At 40.5% G+C, this 20,719-nt stretch overlaps 4 protein-coding genes across 5 annotated transcripts in view; 3 read left to right on the top strand and 1 right to left on the bottom strand.

Annotated features, from left to right (window-relative positions):
- The window catches only part of LOC5513624 (nucleoporin NUP188), a 33,423-nt gene extending 27,951 nt beyond the window's left edge, over positions 1 to 5,472 (top strand). For both annotated transcript variants that reach the window (XM_048724634.1, XM_048724633.1), the window contains exons 44-53: positions 326 to 394; positions 798 to 893; positions 1,190 to 1,531; positions 2,128 to 2,202; positions 2,514 to 2,674; positions 3,200 to 3,278; positions 3,447 to 3,578; positions 3,970 to 4,028; positions 4,319 to 4,448; positions 4,980 to 5,472. In XM_048724634.1, the coding sequence (XP_048580591.1) occupies positions 326 to 394; positions 798 to 893; positions 1,190 to 1,531; positions 2,128 to 2,202; positions 2,514 to 2,674; positions 3,200 to 3,278; positions 3,447 to 3,578; positions 3,970 to 4,028; positions 4,319 to 4,448; positions 4,980 to 5,168 (1,332 nt within the window). In that variant the 3' untranslated portion in view covers positions 5,169 to 5,472. The remainder of the gene's footprint in view (positions 1 to 325; positions 395 to 797; positions 894 to 1,189; positions 1,532 to 2,127; positions 2,203 to 2,513; positions 2,675 to 3,199; positions 3,279 to 3,446; positions 3,579 to 3,969; positions 4,029 to 4,318; positions 4,449 to 4,979) is intronic.
- A 1,565-nt stretch (positions 5,473 to 7,037) lies between these two features.
- Positions 7,038 to 8,897, top strand: LOC5513620 (perlucin-like protein). The gene is made up of 4 exons (XM_001633843.3): positions 7,038 to 7,296; positions 7,708 to 7,803; positions 8,083 to 8,151; positions 8,449 to 8,897. Exons 1-4 carry the CDS (start codon positions 7,125 to 7,127, stop codon positions 8,871 to 8,873), a joined length of 762 nt encoding a protein of 253 aa, XP_001633893.3. The 5' UTR covers positions 7,038 to 7,124; the 3' UTR covers positions 8,874 to 8,897.
- Positions 8,898 to 10,659: 1,762 nt separating this feature from the next.
- LOC5513610 (45 kDa calcium-binding protein) lies at positions 10,660 to 20,694 on the top strand. Its single transcript, XM_032383222.2, has 4 exons — positions 10,660 to 11,233; positions 11,898 to 12,073; positions 12,938 to 13,023; positions 19,907 to 20,694. Exons 1-4 carry the CDS (start codon positions 10,681 to 10,683, stop codon positions 20,148 to 20,150), a joined length of 1,059 nt encoding a protein of 352 aa, XP_032239113.1. The 5' UTR covers positions 10,660 to 10,680; the 3' UTR covers positions 20,151 to 20,694.
- On the bottom strand, positions 14,534 to 17,769 carry LOC116618961 (probable G-protein coupled receptor No9). The gene is made up of 2 exons (XM_032383223.2): positions 15,816 to 17,769; positions 14,534 to 15,003 (listed from the first exon to the last, which is right to left on the bottom strand). The coding sequence occupies exons 1-2, from the start codon at positions 16,510 to 16,512 to the stop codon at positions 14,708 to 14,710; spliced, it is 993 nt and encodes a 330-aa protein (XP_032239114.1). The 5' UTR covers positions 16,513 to 17,769; the 3' UTR covers positions 14,534 to 14,707.
- Positions 20,695 to 20,719: the final 25 nt, after the last annotated feature.

Raw genomic sequence — 20,719 nt, 5'->3', positions numbered from 1 at the left:
AATGGTGACTCTCCAGAAATGTTTAACCGTCAGAGACTGGTTTAAATCAATTCCTTGGACAAACTTTCAATTCCAAATAGTATTAAGCCCCGTGCAAACAGAACCAAGCATTTCTGGCCACAACAGACAGTATTACTAGCTCCATCAATTATGGCGTTTGTATGTGCTTTGAACTAGACTAAACTTAGCGTAACCATTCCAGCAGTGATGTTGGCACGGGGCTTTAGACAGCAAACCAAAGGGTTTTAATCGCCCCTACCTTACCCAAACTGATGCAATATATTATTTGTTATTGAGATTATGATGAGGTCTTGTTTCCGCACAGACTCGAGAGAAGTTGGAGTTCGCTGAGGCAGTGTTGCACTTGTTTCTCTCCCTCTCCAGGATACCTGTGGTAAGGCTAGCTTCGATATACATCACAGACATATGCTCTGCCCACCCCTCCTCCTTGCTGGTATCCTTGCACTGAATCTTATAAGGAACCGATTATTTGACCTTGACTGTCATAACACATTGCTATATGCGTCGAGAAGTATTTTCTTCTGGTCTCAATTTGACAGAAGAAATGCTTGGAAAATAGTGCAAGCCTTGATATCAAGGTGGAAGTGATATAAAAGGCCGCCGATAACCATTTGCATTGGAGGAGTTTCTTAGGAGAGAGGAGGGGGATACCAAACGATTTGCAGATTCTTCAAGAGGAAAAGGCTTGACAGGCTGCGCTTGCCCACTGCGTCTATTCTTGGCTACGCGCCTGGTAATATCCCTGTTTTCAAGTCACTGTTGCTTTGTTGTTGCAGAGCGCTGAAGCACTGGCGATTAACAACCTCTCACAGACGTTGTGCCTTGGCATTGCTTCGCTCTTCAATGGGTTGGACTCGGATCGTACAGCAGAGGTATTTAGACCTCTCCTTAGGATTACTGATGCTGCGTGATAGCTAAGAATGATAACGTCATGTTTTTATCAAGTCCATTGCATCAATTTTAAAAGAAAAAGGCAATAAAAAGTGAGCGTCTTATCTAGGCCATCATCGGGCTAGTTCAAGGGCAAAACACATTCTTTGATGTCTTTGATAGGTATATATTAAATTGGAAGCATTTAATGTTGATTTATCAATGTGGAAATAAAATAGTCTGTCGGTAGGCGTGTGCATTTCCCTGGTCGTGATTGAACTCTTTGTTCATATTCTAGACTCAGGTGAACAGCAGACTTCCACCACAGGCACCCCAGCCAGGCACAAGGCCCGTCCAACAATCCGACTCCCCCTCACACCGCTGGACTAACGTGTGGCGGCTCAGCCTAGCTGTCATGGCCTCCATGTTAAGAACCCTTCGGTTTGGCTTCCTGAAGGAGGTGTTTGATTTCGCGGGGGTTCACCGCGAGCAGTTGGCACAAGCCATGGACCGAGTCCGAACCTCACAGTCTGCGCCCGCCCTGGCCGAGGCTGAAGAAGTAACGGAGTTGCTGCTTGAGCTGGCGCATTTCCCCAAACAGTGGAGCTTTACGTTACCAGATGTACTTGGGGTATTACAGGTAATGGAGGTTCGGGGCTTGTGTCGAATCGGTGGTGATCTAGGGGAGTGGGGGTAGGGATAAGCCTGAGGGGGGGGGGGGGGGGGCGAGGAGGATATTCCCTCTCGTTTCATTTGCGAGATAGTGCTTCTTCCACATCACTAACAAAACATGTTATAGCGACATGACGAAAAACATGACGTGACGCTTCAAATAAGCCCATTTCACATCGAATAAGGCGGAGACTTTCCCTGAGTTCTTAGAAATTTATAGCAAACAAAATATCAAGTGCGACTTTCTTTAAATTGATGCGACTTTTTGTAAAGTGTCATTGAAATTTGAGCTTTTCGTCCCTGAGCTGATACACAGGGCAATGATGATCAAAGAAAAATTATCTTAAAAAGCCAATATCTGGTTATGTGCACTTCAGCCTCACGTTATTTGTGTTTAAAAATCAGTCCGTAATACAAGGAACCTATAGCCACTGCAGAAATTGTGTCTTCTCTCTCTATCTGGAATTGCACGTTTTCCAGGTTTTTCCGTCATGACTGTTATAGCATAACTTGTGAATAGTGAATAATGTTTCACCTTATAGTACCCTGCTTGTTTCTCTTCAGTACCGTGCCGGTGTGTTATGCCAGACGTGCATCGCTCTCCTGACCCACCCAAGACTCCTGGCTCATCTACTTGAGGTAATAATAACCATTGATTGATTTAGGAGATGACTATGTTCTTCGTTTTTTACGTAAGTTGAAAATCTGGTCATTCCCAAAATAATAGGCATGATTGAAACACCTTTGAAACACCTTTCATTGAACGTTTCCTTTGTAAAAGGTACTCACGTGATTATTAAAATGTTTTCCTTTTCCAGCTAATTTATACGAGGGAACAAGATGGCAATAACCAATTTCGATGCAGTACCAACTCCAGAAACAATTTTACATAACCTTAAATAGCCAAGTATGTTTCATCTGTTTTTCATTGTGATCTGATTTCTATTCAGATGTCTTCTGGAAATCCACTTCACGAAGGCTCTCAGCCTCTCACAGACATCAGTCTGTCTCTGAGCGGATCGTTTGCGAGTAGAGGTCTGCTTCGCTCTTACTCCTATGCCGACGAGGACTCCTTTAGGAACAATCCGGTTGTCTCCAGTACTCAGAGCAAGTAAGACATTGTGTGTAATAATTGTATGTTTCCTTTTGTAATCAGAGGTATTAAGGCACTATTTGCCTTAAGTAATCAGAGCCAGTAAGTGTAATAATTATAGGTGCCCCCATTACCCAGAGCAAGTAAGGCACTATTTATTATCATTGTATTGCCTCTAGTAATCAGGGCAATCGAGAAACTACTTGTAACCATTGTTACGAGTTGTAACCCTTTGTAACCGTTGTTAAATGTTAATGCTTTATAGTTTTGTCTACAAATAGCACATCTTTTGAGAACCGAAAGTGGACTTTTGACCATTGTGTGTGTGTGTGTGTGTGTGTGTGTGTGGGAGGGGGGGGGGGGGGCTGGGGGGGTGCGCTCGGGCCTGGTGTAACTGATGCATGTGGACTCGTACTGGGTCTAGATCTATCGTCTTCCGCCATCTGTGGCTATTGCACGACAGGCTTTTCAACGCGTTTTGTTTGTGGCTAATGTATGGAAGGACAACAGACTACGAAAACTGACTATGTGGTCATTCGTTAGGCTGCTGAAGATCTTGTGTAACACCTTGGCCATGCTGAGACAGTTCACGCCTGACATCTGTGAGATACTGCTGGACGAGGTGAGAAGTCTGTGGATACCGCCTTTTCCGCTCTTATCTAGTAAAACTAGATAGCGGACACGGTGTACCTGTAATGGCCAGCATCTATAGATGGTAGCGACTATGTATTTACTCCAGGCCCATTAGTTAAAATATTTTTTAGACCTGCATATGTATGGTTTTTTGCAGGGTATGGATATTGACGAACACTTGCCTATTCTCGCACTCGTGTTCAGCTCTCCCGCCATCGACCACGAGGAACCATTATCCTTTGGTACCCTACTAGCCTGTCTGAATATGTGCCTGACGCATATGAGCCCTGTAAGTTGATTACTTCGGATATGGAACCTTTACCCTCTGGTGCCCCGCTAGCCTGTCGTGATATGTTCCTGATGCATGACTCAGCTATGCTGTTAGGGTTAGGTGTTGTTTATATATTAATGTCATGTGGCAGTGATGGCTAAAACGATATTGATGATGCTAGTAATGTGATAGTTCTTAATCGAGAGGACGCTTCGACTTTATCACTAAGCAAGAAAAAAGGTTTGCGGCCCAAAGGTGTCGTTGGTTGCTCCCTCCCACTCGGCGAGTTCATCTCGCCTATTGTTTCCTCTCCGCACTTTGTGCCGGTATAACCAGGTCGGAGCTGCGCTTTTATCCCTCATTAGGAAGCAATGGTTGAGACGGAAAAATGCACTGTTTTTCTTCATAGGGGGACGTCAGATCGCCGGCCAAGTCTCCGGTCAAAACGCTTTCTGAAACTCTGCCAAAGTAAGTCTTAAAGAAGTCCAATTACGCCACCATTTTATGCTCCCGTTCAATGGCGAGTCACATAAAGCATCCATTTCCATCTGCTAATTGAAGCGGGTATCCAAGATATTTTCAATCAAACATTGAAAATTGTTGAGTCTGAAGTTTACTTGGAAATAAACCGCTGTATTTTCAATGATAAACAATAACAAAGGAGGGGGTAACCGATGTTCTTTAAAATCTTAGGTAGCAGCACCATGTTATCTGAAGTGTGCGTTGTGTCACTCTCACTTTGGTATGGTTTTCTCCAGGAATCTTCTGATGTTTGCGATGGAGACGGCCCTAGTGCTGGCCCTGTCCCAAGCGACCCGTTACCTGCGAGATCCGTCTGTTGACCCTCGTGTCAAGCAGTTATTAAAGCGCGAGCTTGGCAGCGAACTTGTGAGTACAACGCTTACTTGAACGCTTTTAGTGCAGGTCTAGTAGAGATGCGGCCATGTTGGCTACGCGTTATAATTTGTCTAGGACTAGCGCCCTCGCGTGAAAAAATGAAACTGTAAAAGGGCAAATTTTCAGTGCCGTAGCAGGCCTCGAAATATTGGAGGGGCACAATACAGAAACATTAAAGAAATTATTTGGGGCACAGCCACGCCCCTACTGGTCATTTCCTGATATATTTTTTTTAAATAATGTGTGTGTGTGGGGGGGAGGGGGGGGGGGGTTGGTACGGGCAGTATCCCATCTTCTGCTACGGCCCTTATTAATTAGCACCGCCTCGACTTTGCGCTTCTATTTTCGCACTTGGTTCCCTGTTTTTAGGGTGGGGGTAGGGTTAGTCTTGCGTAAAATTGTGCACGTGTAAAAACACTGATTATGCTCTCGGCAGGTTTTCAGGAAGTTGTAATTTGGCTTTTATTCGCCGTCTGAAATCTTTTAACCCAATTTTTTTGTGCTTTCATCTTGTACACGCAGAGCACGTTCCTCGGAGGGTTAAACCGGTACTTCATTCGTCGAGGGTTACCACCCTCCCCCCAGACAGAACGGCCCAGCCCTGCCGCTACCGTCAAGAAAACCCCAACCAAGATCCCGGTATTCAGCGAGATCCCGGAACAACGACTCTTCAAGCTGGCTGACTTGTATGTCAAACGACTCCTGCGATAACGAAACGACTCTTAAGCAGCCCCCTACCAAGATCCCGGTATTCAGTGAGATCCCGGAACAACGACTCCTCAAGCTGGCTGACTTGTATGTCAAACGATCTTACGATGTCAAGTGACCCCGACGATAGCGGAGCAACGTATCAAACTAGCAAACGCCTCTAAAAATGTTCGGTTAGCTCACATATAGCGTAACCGGATACTTGGCATGGACAAGAAGAGAATATCAAAGCCTTTATAAAGGCAAACCCACGCAATGTACTTAATTACAAAAAAAACAACATAAAATCTATTGTTTATTACTAGAATTTTACTCGCTTTACTCTGAGCCGGAGGTGACGGCCCTCTGTCCGTGTTTTGTAAGTATTATAGTGGGACTCCAATTTTACTACATGTTTTGAGAAATAATGAATATATAGCGAATTCGAAAGCATCCCTTGCTAGTGGCTACCATTATCTATAATTGACCGATGTCTTATCTATTTCATAAGAGGGAGTGGTGTGTTTGTGTTTAATTTAAGCCCTGTGCAAACTGCGCCAGCACCGGCCAGCATTGCTCGTCCAGCAATGCTGGCGGAGTGCTGGGCCGGAGTTAGGCCGGTGTGCAAACTGCCCCAACACATGGCCAGCATGTTGGTAATAAGTTCACGCGTGACTGGCGTTTGATGCATGACGGGACCAAAGGAAACCCAAGACTCCATCATTTTACCTGTGTTTTCAAAAGGCAACCCAAGATTCCGCTGGATTTCGGTTGAATTCGGGTCTGTTTCTCCCCCTGATGTTGTAGCGGTCGTCATTTTTACGACTACAAGCAATGAATTTAATATGATAATGATACATTTCAGTCATATCGTTTTCACGACCAGCAATTTGCGATGTTTTCTTCGATTATAGATGCGGTAACGTCTATTCTTTTTGAAATGACAGCATTATTCGGACGCGAGCTATTTTTTTTCTATGAAAACGATGCAAATGAGCCAAGCATTTATGGGTTCGTGTGCAAACTGCGTAATTATGCATGCAGAAAATGCACGACTCTGTTTGGATGTTTTACTGACGTGTTGAGAGTGAGTTATCCTTGAACAGGAAAAAACCTGAGAAATATTTACCCTGCGACAACAGCAATTAGTGTCCAGAGTGAGAGAATAGCAAGCGACGATTCAGATAATAACTATCATAGCCACGGCATGTTAAAAATTGTGTATATCTGATGTGCAAACTTGGCTAAAATTATATACTATGCCGGTTCCCCTGTAAGTTGTTTAAAAAACTTCAAACAAGACGGTGTGATCAACTAAGCAAAAATAACGTATTTGTGAAGGAAATGAACTGTTTCGCAATACGGATTTAGTCTTGAGTTGACTAACTCGAAACTATTAAAGCTTTTAATCTACTCATAGGACGACTTTTATTTCCTTAATTCGTGTCTTTGAATTTTGCTTTTAACTCTGTTCTCAAGAAAGACCCTTTCATCTCTCTGATATGACCGGCCTTGATTTCAGACGTCTTTTTCCTCTCTTTTGTCTTCGCGCATATATTCCCGGTCTCCGCGTCGCCCTGTCCCTAGTGCCCAGCCCCCACCCTCCAAAACACTTTAATTAAAAACAAACGGCGAAATGAGCATGAGTAAACATGATTTATCCACCCTCATTCTGTAAAATAATGACAAGAAATGCGTTTTTTCGATAGGCCATTTGTATTATTAGACAAAAGGGTCTATGTTTATTCCTATTATATGCTCTTGGTATTATTTTGTATGCTTTGACGCTGTTGAGTTTCTCGTGTTTTATCTTGTACTATTCGAAGCATTTTAACCGATTATATTGATTTTGTATTGTAATGTTTGAATAACGCTGTGAATTTTTTCATGTTATGACTAAGATACGCGTCTTAAAATTGTTTGACAGTTGAAAATTTATCCATCCTACTTTGCTTTTCGCGAAGACGCATCTCGAGAAATATGGATCATTCCTCCATCAAACAACTTGGCCTGCTGTTGGTGCTTCTCGTCTTTATTTGCCAGAACACACTGGCCCAGCCTGGAAAGTGTTCTGTGCTGCAGTTCTGCGATCAAGCAGCAATAAACACGAAACTGAGAGACCTTGGAGGGAAGATATCCGCCCAAAAGAAAGGTAAACCAATTCTGAGAGTAAAAGAAAAAAGTTTGCAGCCCGCTGCGATCATCTGTTAAAAAGATAAAGAATATGCATTTGTTATATTCACACGGTTCCTTGAAGACGAAACGCTCGAGACAGCCCAGCGTCGGTTTTTGCGCTCGCCCCCAACCACGCAGAACCACAAGATGGCGCCCGATCACCTTCCGCGATGATAACACCGAGTACCGCCTGCAAGCAGGCTAGGCGCCCGAAAAAAGCCATACGACGATACACGCATTCTCATAAAGAAATTAATTCGCATACTGGACCTGATTTCCCGCAATCCAGAGTAAAACACATTAATTTAGCTATAACCTTAGTTTTCTTTTATAACAACCATGTCGAGACTCAAGCACAATAATCCTTTTGCTCTATTTCTTTTCCCAGAAATTGATACGCTTGCTGGAATGCTTGGGTTGTTTGGGCGAAACGTAACGACTAAACTGAACGACCTTGATGGGAAGATATCCGCACAAGAAAAAGGTAATGCGTCTCCACCCCCCCCCCCCCCTCTTCCTTCAAAAGAGCTAAAGGTCTACCGAGCAAAATACACAGCACCCCCAACGACTGCTACCTCCTCAAGCTCTTAATAAAAATCATGGGTATGGCCTGCGAAGTGATTTTATAACCTTTCTGTCTTTTGTTAACAACAATGAGTGCCCGAAAATAGTGCCTGAAAAAGAAATACATATGACTCACATATCATTGAGCATTTTAATAATTGACGACGTAAAGCAACTAGCACATTTGTTTTCTTTCCAGGGATCAACAAGCTGGTCGTAATTATGAAGTCCGTTGGAGATAACGTGATGATGATCAAGAGAAACTGTGGTAAAGCGGCGGGCAAAATCCCAATTTCGACCAATTTTATTTGTTTACGACATAATGAGCACGTGTCCTTGTGATTTCCAAATGGTTTTAACGAGTTGACAAAGAGTAAAACAAGACACTGCCATTTAGCGTGAAACAGTGTAGCCTATGCCTAGATAATAACTTCCGTATCATGGGGGAGTACGGGTTAGAATACCAAGTCATTTACTAAAATCGCCCCCTCCCTACATTCCCTACCCTTCTAGCACACCATTGCATAATGTAACCAATATTTGGTACCATTTTTTCTATCTTCAGTCAAACCAGAATGCCCCGCCAGTTGGGTGATGTTCCGGCGCTCTTGCTACAAAGTAGTCAAGACAATTGCGAACTGGACTGATGCTAGGGCTACCTGTGGTAAACTCGGCGGAGACCTGGTGAAGATCAAAGGCGAAGAGGAAAACAAATTATTGTATAACCTTTCGCGCAAGGAGGCTCCATCAGCGCCTCATATGTGGATTGGGCTAAAGCGGAACCCTAACGATAAGAAGTTCTACTGGGTTGACGGCTCAAAGCCAGGCTACACGAAGTGGATGAAGAATGAGCCGAATAACGCCTATGGCAACGAAAACTGTGGCCAACTTTACAGCGTACCGGATAATCTGCCTTACTTCCAGCAATGGAATGATTATGATTGCAGTAGAAAATGCACCTTTATTTGTGAAAAATCTGCTTTTCTGTGATTAATAAAAGAGCTTTGAAATTTGTCCCAGGCAATCACTTTTGAAGAAGCGGCGCTTTTTAAAATTTTTCATGTCCCAGGCGAGGCACTTGCCTGCTTGCAGGCGGTTTTTTACCACTGGTGACAACCCCTCGTGACAACCACTCGTGACAAAACCACCGTGACAAAACCACTCGTGACAAAACCACTCGTGACAAAACCACTCGTGACAAAACCACTCGTGACAAAACCACTCGTGACAAAACCACTGGCGACAACCATTTGTAACAACCACTCGTGACAAAACCACTGGTGACAACCACTCGTGAAAAAAACACTGGTGACAACCACTTGTAAAAACCACTCGTGACAAACACTCGTGAAAACCACAAGCGTCTTGAAAACCTTTCGTAACAATAACTTACGTTGACAAGATACAGCCAAATTTGTTGTTGCGCGACCACGGCGAATCCAAAATCCTTGTCTCGTTTGGGAATAGCGCGTAGTCAGACAAAAGCTTTGGGGGCGGTTTGTCTGGTTTTTAACGCGCTAATTTTGGGTTCTGGGAGGTCGCGCAACAACGAATTTGGCTATAAGACCAGTTTCAATTCACTGATGAGAAAAATACGTGCAATTTAACTCAACGTTTGATTATAAATTCTAAGTGTTATAGAGACATCGTTAGTGTGCTTGGTAAGATCTTTCCTCCACGATCGCAAAATTTTCCAGGAAATAATTAACAGAATACAACTCGCGACAATTAGCTTTTATTCGATAGCAATTGATCCTAATCAAACCAAACTCATACAGATGAAGGGTCTTAGTAAGATAATTACGACCTTTACGACTGGTACGACATGGAAACCCAGGCTTAACCAATGAGAAAGCGTCAGATAGCACACGGCACTAAACAGCAATAACAACGCAACGTTAAAAGCAAAGATGTAAGAGCGCAAGCTTAACGTGATGAGACGAACGATTAAGCAAATCACTCTTGTTTTATAAGAACCTTTTTTTTCTAAGAACGTCCATATTGATTTTTTAGTCTTATGTGTTTTAATGCAGTGTTAAATTGGGTTCATTTATAACAACCTTGAATATTTTTATATTCTGTATATTGTTATTCATCATTTGTGTAATTCTCCTCCTAATAATCCATTATTAGGTACTATTTTTTTTAAGCACTAAAATTCAAGAACATCGTTAAAAAACATTTTCAGCCTTAAAATGCTCCAAAAATAAGAACGGACCAGCCTCAACTGAAAATTAGACGTTCTTAAAAAGTGTACATCTTTGTCACTCGCCTTTTCTACATAGCAGGCACTATTATTATTTATAATTCCATCTTCCTGTCTTCCTCTGTAGCTTATATTAATTATGTTATATTACGTCTTTAATTTGTCAACACACTCTGAGCGCTCGTCTTTGTCGACAGCTCTACTTAAGGACCCACCCATTGAGAATGCTCGTTATGCATCCGCCAGTTACATTAATCCGGTCGCCCATCTAATTCCCTCAGACATGGATACCATTTATAAAATGTACATGGTTTAACGAAACTCCATGTACGAGTCCCTTTCTAGAAAATTGTCTCTCAATAAAACTTACTTTACTACGTTTGTTTAAAAAAAGTAGCCCGGTTCGAAAAATCTGCGTCGTCCATGCGGCGTTTATGTGACTTATGTTTCTGTGAGCATGAGAATTTTTTTTCCTCCACGATATGATATGGGCTGGAAGAACTTCATCTGAGCAGATGAATAGTCTTTTGTGTTCCTTGGGTACAGGGTCTTCACTACGTAAACAGGCCTTTGTCGTCTTGGTTTTTCAAAATGGCGGTTTCAGCTGGGCCCAGAATGACCCAGCTAAAAACATCAAAAATCTGGCTTATTATGCTTGCATTATGTATTACATCCAGCAAGACGCTAGCTAAACCTATCACCAATGGAAGGGTATTAACGCCTGGTATGGATATTAAAAGTATGATTAAAAGCAGCGAACTTTTACCGGCCGATCATGTCGAGGGCTCGAAACTCGAACGAGATGGAGACATAAACAAGGACTTCCATCACGAAGCCTTCCTCGGCAAACTCATCAAAGACGGCACGCTTACATTCGAGAATAAAATGGGCTACAAAAAGTTGATAGAGATCTTTCATCAAGTTGATTACGACAAGGATCATTTAGTCAGCAAAGACGAGCTAAGTTACTGGATTCACGAAAGAATTCTTGAGCATGTCGAAGAAGCTCGGTTAAGAAATGAAGGTTTATTCAAGTCGGCGGATTTGAACAAAGACGGATCGATTACGTGGCTGGAATACAGGACAAAGCTACTTGTGGGAGATGGGAATGCGACGGTTAGTCCTAAAGTGCTCCACGAGCAAGGTTCGTCTTATATTCTGTTTGTGTTTTGTTTATGTTATGATTTAGATCATTTTCTGTAAGGAGCACCAAACCGTGCTAGGTCTACTGAACATAGCTAAATAACATCAGCCTTTTCAGTATATTTAAGTTTATTTTATTGATTTTTAATGTTCAAGGAGATAGATGGGCTATTTTAATGTGTTACTACAGAAGCATAAATTTACTAGTCTTACAATCTAGAAACACCAGTATCTATAAAAACAACTTAAGCCTTTGCAAGCCATTTTAACTACTGTATGTATACAACTAACTTTCCTTACTCCAAAATGACCTTCAAAATCAGAGTGTCTTTGATATATGCATCTGCGTCGTTTTTACTAAAGGAAAATAATTGTATTTGCCTGAACAAAAAATTTAATAATCTGCTGTGACAACTTAGTGAGAATGTCAATATTTAAATTTGCAATTCAAGCAAATAATAAAAAAACTACTGTAATGACAATTTCTTGTAGCATTAGTATACTTCACAGAAATTTATGTAAAAATGTTTAATCTTGAAAATCTAGCTGTATCTTATACATGGTAGGATCTTATAAATGAGTAAATATCTATATTTTGCTTTGTTTGATAGCCAATAATAGGTAGATACAGTTCTGAAGCTAGAAGAAATATGTTTTTTCTTCAGGCGAGGATGGTGGACTGCCAGATGAGTATGGTCACTGGAAGAAGGCTGATGTCAATCAAGATGGTAAAATAGACGTGACAGAATTCCTGTACTTTCAGCATCCCGAGTACAACCCTGAGACCATTAAAAAGATGGCTGAAGATATGCTCGTGAATTTTGACAGGAACGGTGATAAGGTATATTTGCTTAGAAATTTCGAATTGGAAAATTGGACTTAAATATTGGTAGCAAAGATACTCATTTTTCTGGGTGAAGGGACATATCTCTTAAGGCAGTTGCTAGGGAAACTTTGAAACACTAAAAATATGCATAACTTTGTATGCACTTTCACAAATAATGTTATAAAGCTACATTTATCATTGCAGATACTTCAACAGCTAAGATAATATAATTTTTCTGATATGTCATTATGTTTATAAATCTTGAAAATTTTGATATTCAGGGGTATCTATATTTATTTAATTTTTCCACAATTATTTGAATAATAACTTAATTTTTTAAAATATTGGAAAATCTATACATAGTTTTGCAGCAGGCAACAAGATGAATATTCTCTGCCTAAAAAACTTGTGATGCCTGTTTTTCTCAAAGATTATAGACTATAATGCATGCGCAATTGAATATTGTGATAAAGTCTGGTTATTAATGCAAATGCATTTTTTTGTTTTACAGTATTTGCTGCTTTATTGCATTTTCTTGCCAGTTTCAGGCGTTTTTTTATGTAGCTAGAATATCGCATGTGCATGAATTGTCTCCCACCAACTGTTTTTTTTAACTTAGGTAGGGTATTTGTAGTTTGAACCTGTGTCAAACCTTTTTATGAAATAAAATAAGATAGAACCCCTGTCTATTTACAGTATATATTACCTTTTTAGAGATCCCCCATAGAAAAGATAATTAAGAAACAAGCTCCCTACACACAGTTGTTCTGACCTAACTAGCCAATCAGTATTTGACTTTCATACGTGAATTTTTTAGGCATTATAAGGCTAAACTTGTTTTTTTTTCTTTACACTTCTAATGTAAATTTCCTTCTACAGATCATGACAGGAGATGAGTTCTTAGCCCTCCCCCCAGGGGAAGTTGACCCAGATCAAGCAGCAGCAGAGAAGGAGTATAAAGAAGAGTAAGTTTTTTATTGATATTTCATTTCCACTTGACCACTTACTGCTACATCACAGAGTATTGATTCTGTTGAATTTTCTTGTCGTGTGATGGGCTACAACCCTCCCTCCCCCTCCTAACAAATAAAATCATTAATTTTTTTCCGATGTACAACAAAAGGACCTGTTACATTGTGATGCTCAAATTATCGATAAGATATATCAAACATACACCTATTTTAATAAAGTTTGACTATAAGAAAATGGAAAATGATGAATGCCAAACACCACTGGTTAGGGAAAACAAGTCTTGTATCTGTTAATAACATTCAGTGAGGCTAAATTAAGTTTGTAGCGAGGTCCTTGTAATGATGGAACGCATTTTTGATTATTATATATTATTATTGGCCAAACTTTGTTCCATTTTCAATTTTCTTATAGTCAAACTTTATTAAAATAGGTGTATATTAAACATTACTTATTCTGGTCAGAAAAGATTTCAATGTGGGTCGTGAGTGTGCACATACGTATTACATTTTTTAGCGATGTCAAACAATCTTCTTCGGTTCGATTCATTTGTTGTTAGTTTGCAAACAAAACAGTAAAATGATGGCAGGGTATTTTCTTCTCTTTGTTTTAGAACTTTAATTGCTGATTTGCGTCTCAGGGTTTTTGCGTTGTTTGTTTGAATTTGTGCTGAAAACGGGAGTAGCCAAAACTAAGATTTTTAGGTCCGAGAAATATGAGGGGAAAGCCTCTTTTAGCAGGATCTGTTTGCAGGGTAAAAAGAGAAAGCCTCTGTTAGCTGGTTGAAAAGAAATGGTTGTATTATCACAAATTTTCTTTTCCACAATTCCTCCCTATCAATACTAAAATACTAACAAAATTTGTTACAAAACACCTGGCCCACACTTAAACAACCAAGTTGCTCTAAGCATACAGTGCTTGATGATACATCTTTAAAAAGAATCTTTAAGATATTTTAAAAAGTCTGTGGAAACTATCACAACGCAGAGGTATTTAGATACCTCTGTTATCTTCATGTATTAAGGTTTGTGATGTGCTAGTGCCTATATACGCTTGGGGCCCTCAAAATCTCAATCGATCCTTGTTGATGCGAAGTAGCATCAGTCTTCTAGTGGGTTTCGTAACTGTAAATGCCCCCAACCAAAAGTCAGACCCCAACATCAGTCGTTGGTAGCTTGGGCTTTTTCTTGTGTCCGGCCAGTAAGAACGGGACTTCATCATCAGTCCATGTGCAAGTTGAGTGATTCAATTCATGGAATATCATGCTCCTATACTGTAGAGAACTTTGACAGGACTTTTACAGCTGGAGGACTTCAGATAAGTGAAAACATGATTTGACTTTGAGTTTACCAATTAGACCAAACGAAAGGGTGCTATTTTATACTATCAGAACTGCATTGAAAATACTTAGATACGTTTCTTTTAAAATGTTTGTTGTCTTTCTGATAAAAGCGCCAAAGCTGAAAGACAGTGCAGGTTGATGAGGAAAAACCACTTCTTGACCAATCATAGAAGTTGTGCTTTTAATAGTAAAAATAATGTCAGTGATCTTTCAATGATTTATTCCTACATGTATCTAACAAAGGTATGTTATACTCTGGTTCACATGACAGGCATTTTTAAACTCAGAACATTTGATTTAATTATAGTGTTGCTCTGGTGTGCATATTTCCTAACTAGCTAAGGGATGATTTCCGTGAAGGACTGGGAGTTGGCTTTTCTGGTTGCCCAGGACATACTCATGTCATTTTCTCCAAGCGGTGTGGTTTCTGTTAAGCCAAGTATTCCCCTAAATGCTCTTCTATACTCATAGCTTCTTGCTGTGTAGATCAAAGGGTTGATTGCAGAGCTGCTGAAGGCAAGCAGAACTGTCCAGAACCAGACCTTTGTTAATCTATCTCTCTGGCAAGGGTCCTTAACTGCTGAGAGTCGGGTAGAGAGGACAAGGCTTGGCGACCAGGTCAGGAGGAACACCCCTGTGACAAATATAGTGATAACATTGAATGAACTTTAGTTATGTCTGGATGATTTAACCAGGAGATGATGATCCCAGCTGCAAGATTTAGGCATTCTAATGTCATTCTACTCACAAGTTATGGTCAATGATAATGAATGCATAATAGTGTCACGCCATCTTACCTATGATTATGGCAACTGTCCTGTGTCACAATTATGGTGACCGGATAATGTCACGCAATCCTACCTATGATGATTGTGACTCCCATGTTATGCCATCTTACCTTTTATGACTCTCCCATGTTACGCCATCTTACCTATGATTATGCTGGCTATCTTTATTATGGAACTTTCCCGTGTCACGCTATCTTACCTATTATTATGCTGGCCATCTTTATTATGGAATTTCCCGTGTCACGCTATCTTACCTATGATTATGCTGGCCATCTTTATTATGGAACTTCCCGTGTCACGCTGTCCTACCTATGATTATGCTGGCCATCTTTATTATGGAACTTCCCGTGTCACGCTATCTTACCTATGATTATGCTGGCCATCTTTATTATGGAACTTTCCCGTGTCACGCTATCTTACCTATGCTTATGCTGGCCATCTTTATTATGGAACTTTCCGTGTCACGCTGTCCTACCTATGATTATGCTGGCCATCTTTATTATGGAACTTCTCGTGTCTCGCTGTCCTACCTATGATTATGCTGGCCATCTTTATTATGGAACTGTTCCGTGTCACGCAATCGTACCTATGATGATTGCGACTCTCCGATGTCACACCATCTTACCTCTGGTGACTCTCCCGTGTCACGCCATCTTACCTATAATGATCGCGACTGTCCATGCGGCCTTGGTGTTGCCTCGTCTTGTCACCGCTACCCGGTTCGTCTCGCGGTGAGCTTGCCCGATGCGCTTTGCCTGCTGTCGCGCAATCCGCACGATATGATAATAACAGTAGAAGATGACCACAAGCGGAAGTATTATCACCACAGTACTTCCCGTCATCCATACCGCGGGGAGGACTGCCGGGTCTGTCACTAGTGGCCTCGGGATAGGCAGCACGAACGAAGCCACCCAGATGAATGCTATGATGCCTCTACATCTACTCAGCGAGATGATTCTGTTGTACTCGAAAGGCTTGGTGATGGCCACGTACCGGTCGATGGACACCGCGCACAGGTTGAACGTCGTCGTCGTTGCTGTCTGCATGGTCATGTACGCGGAAATGATTGTCAAGGGATGCTCGTTATTGTACGCGGCGATCAAGCTTTTCGCCGCCCACAGCGGACTCACAAGTAGCCCCACCGATAGATCGGCCGCCGCCAGCGACGCCATGAAGTAGTTTGAAATACGATGGAGGTGCGGGGTGTGGTATATGGCGGCTAACACCAGGCCATTACCGATCATACACAGGATACCCGTGATGATGTAGAGCGCGGCTAGAGGGGCTCCGCAACCCTGGCAGAATGTTTCCCCCGAGCAAAAAGAGCCCATTTGAGTGCGGTTCGTCGTGTTCATAATCGTCCGTTTAAGATTTTTGAGGGAAGATATTTTCGTATTTTGTTATTGCCCGCTATTCTTATTATTAACCTGAAGGTCACTGTAATAAGTCTCTTGAGCTCGTCAGTTTATTTCCTTTTACTTGTCCACTCAAAGCTGCTCGTTTTCTAGTTCTATTACTTCTCAAGTCTTCTGAGGACGAAAAAGTATTGGTATTTCCATCTACTTCCTTCGTAGATTTTTTCTTTAGAATCCTTGTTGCCCTTGTTGATTTGTTGCTCTTTTTTTTGCGGGAGAAAACTCCTCGTATTCTTCAACTTCCTCTTCTCGTGTTATATATACAGTAGCGGGAACAAATATAGTTGGTTTCGCCTGCTTGAAAAGTAGACTCTCTTTAGTTGCGTTAGAGAACGCGCCACGGATCAGTGTAGTCGTTGTAGGAGTGTAGCCGTCGAAGACAAGCTCGCTTGAAGTTGATGAACTAGACTGCCGGCACTGATGCACTGCCCATTTTAAGTTTTTGTGGCTTTGTTTTCGCTCGCTAAGCTACCACAGTGTAAATACAAATGTACACAAGCTCTGTTTTAAAGCATCTTGATATCAATCTCGTTTCGTGTACACTTCATGTATGTCATCTCATAGGAAATTAATCCTCGTTGTTCGGTCATCTTTGTATTCAGTTCCTTTGTCAAAATCTTGAAATCGGCTTCCTGGTCAAAAGCGCCGTTATAATTCTCCTAGTAGATTACCCAGTGACCGCTTCACGAGTCTCGCAGCACCTCTCACCTTCGGGGTTACAAATATCCTTCGACTTTTTTGATTCAATATTGTTTTGGACTCCTGAAAATTTTCTTTATTTAAGCTCAAGTGGTCTTTTGTAAAATTTGAACTCGGAGAATCTTTTTTGTGTTGCTGTAAAAGTCCCGTTGCAGTAACAATTTGTTGCAAAAAATGGCTTGCTATTTGTTTTGTTAATTTGTTTAAATTCGTCAAAGGAAGATTGTTTCATTCGAATCTGGTATTTTGTTTTCTATGGGATATTACGGTCCTTTGAGTGCGAAGAAAAGTGTTGTATTTCACGCTCTCCACTAGAGACTAACAGCTGACGGCGATATATTCACCTGTTCGATGCCTAGCGACCATCAGATAGGAAACAAATATTAAACGCCCTTGCGTAAACAGTGTGCTATTTACTCAGCTCCCTATTATTGTTATAATATTGGAAAAGTCGTGTGCAGGATATTAACCAATTTCTCGCTTTTTATAAGAATTAAAGAGCAGTTTGTCCTTTTTCCAATGCCGACAAGAAATAATCATGGCACGAATATCTCCCAATTACAATTTAGAAGCAGGACGGATCTTTCTTAGACGCTCGTTCGCTATTAGATAAAAAGTGAGTTTTATTCAAAGACTGATCTCTTACGAGTTGTCGTTAGCTTATGGTATAGTATTTGTCAAGTAATTCTGTGTTATAAGGAACCTGCTTGGCTCATAGATAAGCATTCTCCACTTCTAATGTTCATTTTACCGAAAACTCGAAATGGCATTTAACAAAACCTCTTTTTCAAGGATTACTTGACTTTTTATCGTCAAATCTAATTAAAGTGCACCATCGCCGTGTTAAAAGCATTCTCAAGCTGATGTGCTTATCTAGCAATAAATAATAATAATAATAATAATAATAATAATAATAATAATAATAATAATAATAATAATAATAATAATAATAATAATAATAATAATAATAATAATAATAATAATAATAATAATTAAATAGCTCTTACAGTTCCATTTGTGTGGTTTAGTTACGTGGGTTATTTTTTCATCGTTCGTTGCCAATTTCCGATTTTGTATAGAGCTTTCTCTGGCCGTTATCTCTTGCTTCATCTACGATAGACATGATAGATTATACCAGCTTTTATTAGTTGCCTGTTTAATTTTTGTGAGTAGTGTTTACTCTTAATTACGGTAAAGCCCTTACTCGGAGTAGAACCATTTGTTTAGCAAATAATAATTGAATACGATACGTAATTTTCTCTTTCTCGTTAAGTGGTTTTAGGCGGGAGTGGTTTTGGCGTAATTATGAAAGAATATTTCAATAAAATGAATGAATAAGATAAATGAATTGAAATGGGGCTAAAAATAACTTTTTCCAGGTCTTTATGCACAGGAGGCCCAAGCACTGCGTCTAATGCGAATTCTGTCATGAGCCACAGGTAGCCCAAGCACTGCCTCTAATGCGCATATTTTCCTTCTGTCATGAGCCACAGGAAGCCCAAGCACTGCGTCTAATGCGCATATTTTCTATATTTCCTTCTATAAGCCACAGGTAGCCCAAGCTCGCTATTGTGCCTATTGATCTTACGGTAAAAATGAAAAAATAAAAAAGTGAAAAATAGAAAATAACTTTCTAAAAAGATTAATGTAGTATGGTATTGTGTTTATGTCAACATTTTGCGTGTTCTGGCTCTGGCGTTTTTTTTTTGTGTGTGTGTTTTTTGAAGCATCCCGATTCACTGTTTTAGGACGTTACACTTTTTAAAAGGGATATAATATAAGAATATAAAAAGGGGCCCGATAAGATGGACTAAATAGTTTTTTTTAGATTTAAGTTATTTTTTATATGTTGAAACAATGAGATAAGGTACTTCTCCTTGTAATCCAGTTATCAAGTTTCATTGGGCGTGTTTATTTTATTTCTTTAACTGTACTTTGTTATATTTTGTGTTTTTGTTACCATTGTTTTGCTGCGTTCTTGCTGCTGCTGCTTACTTCCGGTTAATTACATAACAGCTTTCGATGATTTTTAACGGAAAAGGCGAAAAATATTTCAAAAATGTAAAAGCGTGTTTATAAAAATTTCTTCGACCATGTGACTGTTAATTTAGAGCGGATGACCTGTTAGATAGTGCAGATTCTAATATCTTCTTTTGTCTTTTATCGCTTGAGAATTCCGTAGGCAAGACGGAAGTAAACTGGTGCTATTGCGGCTTAAAACAACTAACCAAACTACCTTTTGTTCACACACTATACTATAAATACCACCCCCATCCAATTCACTTTCTTTTGCTCCGACGAATGGCTAACGTTCGAAACTCTGTTTCACAGAGGCGTTCAACCCCGGGGAGTTCTTCTCATGTCGACCTGATACAGTAGGGATTATTGTCGTATGTTTAGGGGTCTAAATCGGACCTCAGGTAGTTTTTAGGGGTATTCGAGAAAAAAAAGGCTTTTCTCTTAGAAATGGTATTTTAAGGGCTTCTGGGGTATTTTAGGGTGGCAATTTTTGGTGTGTCGGTATTTTTACCCCTATCACTTTTACCCTGAAGAACTCCACCCCCGGGCGTTCAACATACTGTTTCAATCATGTTGATTTATACCCTACCCAAACGTTTATCTTACTTCTTTGCAGCCGCAAGCGTGAGTTCAAGCTGATGGATAAGAATGGCGACGGAGTCGTCAAGCTGGACGAGTTAGCGCTCTACCTGGACCCGCGAAACGAGCAACACGCGGCAAACGAGGCCTCTTACCTCATCAGCGTGGCGGACAAGAACAAGGACGCCAAGTTATCCGAGCTGGAAATGCTCCAGAACTACCAGCTCTTCACGGGAAGTAGTCTAGCCAACTTTGCTGGCGTCTTACACGACGAATTCTAATAATGATTTTTTTTTAAAAGGCACAAATGACATTTGTAAGATACAACAGTATATTGACACTGATCACCATATGGCAATTGAAGGGGACTTCTCGTGCCATATAGCACTATTGAAAAGTTGTTGTTCCAAGCCTAAAAAAAAACTGAAGAGGACCTTAGCAGGGCAACCCCTCCCCGCTACACCCTGGGAGGAGCAAACTCATCAGTTAGATAAGAGATGTAAAAGCTGTGACATAAGCCGGCAGGAAAGGGGCTTAGAACCATGATAACTAAATTGTGATGCCAAATGTCTGATGGAGTGGTTTCCATTAACCCGTGAAGTGAAACAAAGTGTGAATGTCATCGGGTAATAGTTAGTAAAACACAAAAGAAAACAATAGAATCAGATCACAAATAAAGTGTAATACGTAAAATCATTCTAATAAAATTCGAATAATTTTGCTTCCATTGTGTACTGAAAAAAATTAACAAAACGTCCCTCAAATAAAATAATGATAGTAATCATGTTCTCCTGAATAATTAAAATAGAATATGTCTTAGACTAATGACACCTCGTGTGTTTGTTTTGTA

This window comes from Nematostella vectensis, chromosome 3 (genome assembly GCF_932526225.1).
Source record: "Nematostella vectensis chromosome 3, jaNemVect1.1, whole genome shotgun sequence".
Lineage (NCBI taxonomy): Eukaryota > Metazoa > Cnidaria > Anthozoa > Actiniaria > Edwardsiidae > Nematostella > Nematostella vectensis.
The sequence above is the reverse complement of the archived record's forward strand: the minus strand, read 5'-3'. Positions and strand labels throughout refer to the sequence as shown.

What these genes read in the sequence shown, in the direction of transcription:
- LOC5513620 (XM_001633843.3), top strand. Translation starts at nt 7,125, where the DNA reads ATGGATCATTCCTCCATCAAACAACTTGGCCTGCTGTTGGTGCTTCTC. An exon ending in GATATCCGCCCAAAAGAAAG is followed by an intron (nt 7,297 to 7,707) that starts GTAAACCAATTC and finishes TTCTTTTCCCAG; the next exon opens with AAATTGATACGCTTGCTGGA. An exon ending in GATGATCAAGAGAAACTGTG is followed by an intron (nt 8,152 to 8,448) that starts GTAAAGCGGCGG and finishes TTCTATCTTCAG; the next exon opens with TCAAACCAGAATGCCCCGCC.
- LOC5513610 (XM_032383222.2), top strand. Translation starts at nt 10,681, where the DNA reads ATGGCGGTTTCAGCTGGGCCCAGAATGACCCAGCTAAAAACATCAAAA. An exon ending in TAAAGTGCTCCACGAGCAAG is followed by an intron (nt 11,234 to 11,897) that starts GTTCGTCTTATA and finishes TTTTTTCTTCAG; the next exon opens with GCGAGGATGGTGGACTGCCA. An exon ending in TTGACAGGAACGGTGATAAG is followed by an intron (nt 12,074 to 12,937) that starts GTATATTTGCTT and finishes TTCCTTCTACAG; the next exon opens with ATCATGACAGGAGATGAGTT.
- LOC116618961 (XM_032383223.2), bottom strand. Translation starts at nt 16,512, where the DNA reads ATGAACACGACGAACCGCACTCAAATGGGCTCTTTTTGCTCGGGGGAA. An exon ending in GACAGTCGCGATCATTATAG is followed by an intron (nt 15,004 to 15,815) that starts GTAAGATGGCGT and finishes TATTTGTCACAG; the next exon opens with GGGTGTTCCTCCTGACCTGG.